Source organism: Sinocyclocheilus rhinocerous, unplaced genomic scaffold (assembly GCF_001515625.1).
Source record: "Sinocyclocheilus rhinocerous isolate Xijiao unplaced genomic scaffold, SAMN03320098_v1.1 scaffold1044, whole genome shotgun sequence".
Taxonomy (NCBI): domain Eukaryota; kingdom Metazoa; phylum Chordata; class Actinopteri; order Cypriniformes; family Cyprinidae; genus Sinocyclocheilus; species Sinocyclocheilus rhinocerous.
In genome coordinates this window covers 179,373-186,496 of record NW_015643736.1, presented here as the reverse complement: position 1 = coordinate 186,496, position 7,124 = coordinate 179,373, and the positions used below count along the sequence as shown (strand labels likewise).

General features: G+C 39.2%; 1 protein-coding gene across 1 annotated transcript in view; it reads left to right on the top strand.

Annotated features, from left to right (window-relative positions):
* ptprk (protein tyrosine phosphatase receptor type K) overlaps positions 1 to 7,124 on the top strand; it is a 159,848-nt gene that overhangs the window by 117,843 nt on the left and 34,881 nt on the right. Inside the window, exon 9 of the mRNA XM_016575224.1 lies at positions 6,293 to 6,592. Within this exon, the coding sequence (XP_016430710.1) occupies positions 6,293 to 6,592 (300 nt within the window). The remainder of the gene's footprint in view (positions 1 to 6,292; positions 6,593 to 7,124) is intronic.

The following is a 7,124-nucleotide window of genomic DNA, read 5'->3' as shown; positions in this document are numbered from 1 at the left end:
TGTGTGTGTGTGTGAGTGAGTGAGTGAGTGAGTGTGTGTGTGTCCACTGATGCACTGTGAAATGACACAAAGCACTGCCTCATGAAAAACAATAACACTTGCTAATGAAATCAGTGGCTTTGCTCTTTGCTGTCTTGAAATGTCACTCTATGTTGAGCTTGTTGGTAGGAGTTTTTGTAGTGTGCACTAGGTAGAGAAGATCTCTGGTAAACATGCAGTGTGTTTGCAGGCTGAATTGAATATGATTGGAAAGACAGACTGACCACCGCTGCATAAAACAAAGAAATAGACTTTCTATTGCATTGTCTTCACGACAAACATACAGTATGACCGGTAAAACAGTAGTATTCCTGTTTATCTACAGCAGGACAGATAAATATATGCTCTGATTCGTTGTGTTCCAGCTCACAGCTTTCAGTTATGTGTGGCTTTCAGCACTATACTTCACACACAGACCTAGGTCTAGAAAGGTGAAAATAAAATATTAGAGATTTGTCACAAATATTGGAATTTCTGAATGGTTTCCCAGCAGGACCTAAAATCAACACTCGCCGAGCATCAAGTGTGAGTAAAAATCAGCTTTTTTGAGTACAGTATATGAGACTCATTACTCAAGGTTTTTATTATTTTAACAGTACTTGGGAACGCATTATGGTTTCGCATGATTATCAAATGGCACAGATTGTGTTGTAATCATATAAATATGTAATCTGATGGTTTCCCTGCGGTTTTCCACCAAAAATAAAAGCACTATGGTTTAATGTTTGAAACAAAGAAAAAAAGCAACCCAATTAGTATTGTGCTGTCGTTATATAAATTAATAATAATAATAATTTTTGTTTTTACTTTACAGTTCAGTAGTATTATAGTGATATTATTTAATTTGATTCAATTTTATAAGTTGGTTAAATAATAATAATTAAAACTGTGCTACCCCATTTTGTTCTGCTTGCTTTTTAATGAAATAATGCACGTGCAGTTTCATAGCCGCTTTTCTCCATTCACCAGCCATTGACAGGTGTGCAAAATGTTTTAGGCTCTGTTTCCAAGTCCCAATTGAATATTAATGATCAATTTATTACTAATTTGAGGCAGGTGCAAGGCATAGAAAAATGGAAAGGGAATGAGTCATTTTCTGTCAGGACTTTATCCGTTAAATTACCAACATTTCTTTTAACCCTAAAACACAACGCAATTCAAAATACGGGGAAAAAATCAATACGGAAAATCCCTTCATATTAACACAGCTTGCTATTTTCAGATTCAGACCAGACTTTTCTTCGGGTGTGTAGGACAGACAGGAAGTGTGTGTTTTGAGAGCCCGTCCAAAAGGACCGCTGCTTCCTGTGGAGTGAAGAAATCCCGGCTGACGCGGGCGGTGTGAGGGAAGTGTGTTCGGATTTGATCATGGAGAGGCTGATCAGTAAAGCTTTATTACAGAGGAGTAATGCTTTAATCTAGCAACTTAATGCAGCTCTCCACTCGTATTGATCCCGGCTCAGAGAGACAGGAAGAGGGAGGCTGGTAATTGCTGGCAGGAAAAATGTTATCTGTGTGTGCGAGAGTGTGTGTGGTTCTGGGTTTGATGGGCCGTGCCAAATCAGAGCAATTCATCGCTGTTCACCACTACGTTTTATTGCTTGCTTGACATTTAAACTGATGGAGGATGTCAGGGATCTATCAGCCTTCAGCTCGCCACTTAAATTCAGGCTTTTTCCAGCCAGGCTGAATTGATCACGGGTCGTGGGTGTGAATTGGATGCGTATAAATTTCCTCTCTCGTGGGTTATACTTGACAGTGAGTGACATCTCCTTATCGCCACGGCGACAGTCGCGTTGTCCCGCCTCCTCCTGTTTAAGAGACCCACAATCGTACGATCGCCATCGAGAGCTTTCGAAGAGTCGCGAGAGGCTTTCTTCTCCTCCGTTTTAAGAGGTTTTAGAGTGTGAATGTGCCGCAGAGCACTGATTGGCTGTTGTGGGTATGTCCACATAACGAGAAGAGAATCGTGGGTAATTTAGTGTTGGGTTTAATGCATTACTAAGTAGTAAATTACTGTAATTTAATTACTTTCCCCTTGAAAACGTAAAGTAAGGGATTACACTGTTTCTAATTTAATTACAGTTACTTCTAATGTAATTAAATAGTATTAAATACTGTATAGACTATGTAAAACAATAGTGGATTTAACATCAAAACGTAGACATTACCTCAAGATTCCTTATATCTTATATTACATTTACAGCAGAAATAATGATAGCAAATCCATGAAATAAAATGCCTCTTAGCGTGACATCAGACTCGGCTAGACTATCAGACTATTGCTTTATTAGGATTGTGTATGTACAGTGTACGGCTGCTCTAATCCTGATGAAAAAATCTCATTTAATAGAATAAACATCAGGATTGGTGCTTGTGTGAGCGGCCGATCGATTGGAGAGTGTCTGTCTTCGTCTAACACAATCACGGCTGTAGATACATACATTTAATCATCAGAAAAGAGCAGCGGAGCAGCCAGGAGAAAGAAAGAAACATCCGAGTTAGCAGAAGATTGGAGAATAATGAGTGTGTTTTAATGAGAGCTGTTTGGAAACTGTGTGTGGGATTGCATTCTCTGTGTTTTGTCTGTGATTGAGCCGAGAAGGATACGATACATCAGGCCGTTTCAGACGAGATGAACAAACCCTCCCTGCCATGACTGACACTTACATAGTGACTTGTTTTGAGCTGAATTGACTCTAGAGACATGTCTTTAGCTTTATTGCATTTAGCTCTGATTCTGATTTCATCCATTATTTCTGAATAAGCGTGTTCACAGTTGCGAGTAACAGAAGCTGTTGGACTGTAAAACCCTCGGAGATCAATTGCTTTCCTAAATTCACCATCAAAGCTTAGTAACAAATCTGACATCTTTAAGACTGTTACTATCAGAAATACCTTTGAATTGAACTCTAGACAGCCGTTACTTAACCACAGCTGCAATTTGTCAAGGGTGGGTTCTCTGTTTGTGAAATGATGTTGCGAGTCAAATATGGATGTGTAGAAAGAAGAAAAACTGAATGAATAAAGGACAACAGATGCTATTAAAATGAATTACTCCCCTAGGGTTAGGGTTAGGTTAGGGTTAGTCTAACCCTAACCCTAACCTAACTCCCCTTTGAAAGCTCGTCTTGGAACTCCTGTTTGGTTTTAAATTTTGAAATACATCTTGAGTTCTTGCTATTGGACATTGACACTAAATCTAATGATGCAGGTCTTCCTCAACCTGACAACCCACCGGCTATAAGAACAGAAGAGAAAGCGCTTTTGCATTCTTTCTAATATCAGGCCAAAAGTCTTGTTTTCTTTGCTTTCCTGAAGATTCGTGACAATCGTGAGTCAGAGAGAGAAAATGTCACCCAAAGGGATGATGGGAATCGCTTTATTAATAAGCTCAGAGCAAACAGCCAATCACTGTTCTGTGTTAACAAGTTCCTCATCTGTATTCAGAGCATCTCATTTTAATCAGACTACATGGAAAGGGCCTCCTGAGCTGTGTGTGTGTGTGTGTGTGTGTGTGCGCGCTGCATGTACTGAGAGTGTGTGCTTCCTTTCTCTGTTTCATTTAGTCTTCTGCCCTCGGTTCACATGCCCCCCGCTGATCTGGGTTTCTGCTTCTGTTCTTCCCCAGAGTTTTCTCTTCTTACATCATGTTCTCTCACCTGCCACTGGCTTTCATTCGATGTCATACTTGCATTGTTTTTCATGTTTACATGGCTTTCTAGAACAGTTGACTGTGATTGGTCAACGATGGCATTCATGTGTGTGTAATTACTGGTAAACTCTACAACGTAATTGACCAGTTCAACTGATTTTCTGCATCTGTTGCATCACTTAATATTAATAATAATGTAATATTTTAAACATTTTAATATAAAATATACACTCCTATCAGTATTTGATATTATGTTGTTTATTGATTTTGTGAGTAGTCATGTAGTAAGTGTAGTGATGTTGTGTTGGGCTTCTTTCTACTGACTAACCCAAATCTTTTTCTCTAAAAACAAAACTGACTCATATTTATATCTCTTGAAGTTGGCATGAAATTAAAATTCATGCATGTTATAGATCATACTCTGAACGATTCATTCATGCCTGTGTTTCATAAAAAAATTAAAAAAAAGTAAAAGCTGTGTAATGTTTAATCCAAATGCCATAACTGACTCTTGTTACCATTTCATTGTGACTTTAATTACACTCAAGCACAATATAGCTAAATCTAAATTCTGAGGATCGTTTATATCATCATTTTATGCCATATTGTCCAGACCTAAAACCATATATTAAACCAATATCACTAAGAAATTATTGACATATCATTATGACTTTCTGTAAATCTACTGTGAAAAGTGCTATATAAATAAATACAAATACAAAGTAGAAAACATACTCTACACAAATATGTGGATGCAAACACTTCTAGCTAGAGAATGATTTCAGTTCTGATTTCATTGGTTACATTCAGAGATTTTTTTTTCCCCAATGCAATGTAACACAACACAAAATATGCATTATACTCTCAGAGTTGCCACAAGGGGCACAATAGCAGACATTTGCATAAACTACTTCTAGGATCAGTTTTCTGTTATCTGAATAATAGCACATCTGGTTTAATGTTTAAAACATTTTAAACAAACTGCATGAAAATACATAGTTTCTGTGTGCTCTTGCATTGATGTGTGTGTGTTTCCCTGTGTAGCAACAGCTCTACACTATTGAGTTTTCTTACATCTGGTCTCTGACCCCACACACCTCAGCTCAGGCCTGGCTGACTCTCGGGTCAAAGGTTATGCTGATTTATGACTGTACACGAAGGTTACAGTTTAGTTAGAGTTAAGGTTAAGGTTAAGTCAAAGATGAATGTTAGGGTCAAAGTGTACAGGACATTCAGTCATAACCAACCATCTACTACATCTACATCTGCATCTCATGAGTCATGACCAACCATCAACACAGAAAAAACATTCTGCATTTCATCCCAGAGAGAAGATGGCCGCATGCATTCTCCGCTGCATGTGTGTTGCATGCTTTTGCACGATGCAGTGTGTGTGTTTGTGCAGTATTGACGCTGATGAACTGTCTGGCACAGGTGAATTACTCTGTTACAGTAATTACAAGCCATCTTGGAGTACTGCACTGATGCATTATGGGGAGGCGTTATAAGAAGCCTCTCTCTCACTGATGTATGGGCTAGTTTAGAGATGCTTCAAATGTCTGCATCTGTGTGTGTATGAAGGAGCCTTTATCTGGTCCACAGGTGCCTCATTTGCTTTCACAGCACTTCCCGTCTCTCTCGCGCGCTGCTCGTACCAGTTCACTCTCGCTTTTCACTTCAACCTTTTTTAATTTAAACATCAGAAAGAGAAATTTAAAACCGAACGCTGCGGTTTGTGTGGCTTTGCAGCATTTAGTCTCGTTTTTCATCTGTGTGGCTGTTCAAACTGAGATTAAAACTGAACAAGGCATCTCTATGAATCCTGTCGTTAAAAAAGTGATGAAATTGTGTATTTTTTCAGAATTTTAAAGTTGCTATGAAACTGAAATACAGTCAGATCTTCTCTGTATTTTGACATGCATCTAAGTAAAATAGATTATGAGACATAGTTGGGTTTATGCATTGGTTGTTGATTGGATGCAGGCGGATCTGAAAATGAGATTGCAGTGGATGGTAAGAAATGTTCAGCGTTTAAGAGAGCTAAATGATTGGAGAAAACCTGCAAACGTCACCAGAGAGAAGATGTTTCACAGGAAGTTCTAGACATGACATTTCGATCTAAAATTATGAGTTCAAAAATGAAAGGTGAAAAAATTAAGCATGAACATGAATGACTCGTTTACGAGATCTATAACATGCAATTAGATGGTTTTAATGGTTTGGGTGGCAATAAAACTTGCTGACCTGAATGATGCCTGCATAAAATGTCATGGATTGTCCACAACTGACACTCAGATCTCTCAGATGCAGAAACAATCATAAAAGCCATAACAAAAATGTGGAGTGAGATGAGCTAATATTGCAAGCAATTGCGGAACAGATCTAAATAAATGAATGTGTCTGTATCATGTCATCATACTTTTATTTTGCCTCCAGGAGGGTGACAACTTCTGAGTCCCATTTTAACGATGAGCTGTATTTGTATCACTAAAGTACATTTAGTTCTCTTCCTGATATGTGAACGTGTTTCAGAGTTATAGTCCTGCTGAGTGTGAATCATGTCGGCTAGTGTAACCTGTCTCTCGTCTTCTCTCTCAGAACCCATGCGGACCCCCAAGAGTCTGAAGATCGCAGAGACGCAGGCACGCTTCATCGCCGTGGACTGGGAGTCGCTGGGCTACAACATCACCCGCTGCCACACCTTCAACGTCACCATCTGCTACCACTACCACAAAACCAACCAGAGCAAAGCCGACTGCCTGGAGATGGACCCCAAAGCCCCCCGACACGTGCTGGGCAACCTGCCTCCCAACACCAACGTCAGCCTGAAGATGATCCTCACCAACCCGGAGGGACGCAAAGAGAGCGACGAGACCGTCATCCAGACGGAGGAGGATGGTATGAGAACCACTTCCCAACCCTACTGTCCACAACAACATAAGTCTTTAAAATAACTATTAAAGGGGTCATATGGTGCGATTTCAAGTTTTCCTTTCTCTTTGGAGTCTTACAAGCTGTTCGTGAATAGATAAGATCCCTAAAGTTGCAAAGATTAAAGTCTCAAACCCAAAGAAATATTCTTTATAAAAGTTAAAACTCGTCCACGCCCTCCTAAAACGCCTCGTTTAAACATGTCCCCACCCACATGTCTACGTCACTGTGTGGGAAGATTTGCATAACGCCGGCCAAATATTTACGCAAAGAAAGGACTGTTTCCTGGGAGAGTAGCCTACACTGTAAAAAAAATTCCGTAAAATTTACGGTAAAAAAACGGCAGCTGTGGTTGCCGGAATTTTACGTTTTAGGATTTACGGTTTTAACTTAAATTTACAGTTAAATACCGTAATTTCATTAACTGATATAATGTTAATATACCAACCTATTGAAGTACTGAAATCTGTTTTGTACCTTTGTAATACACTGATAACCA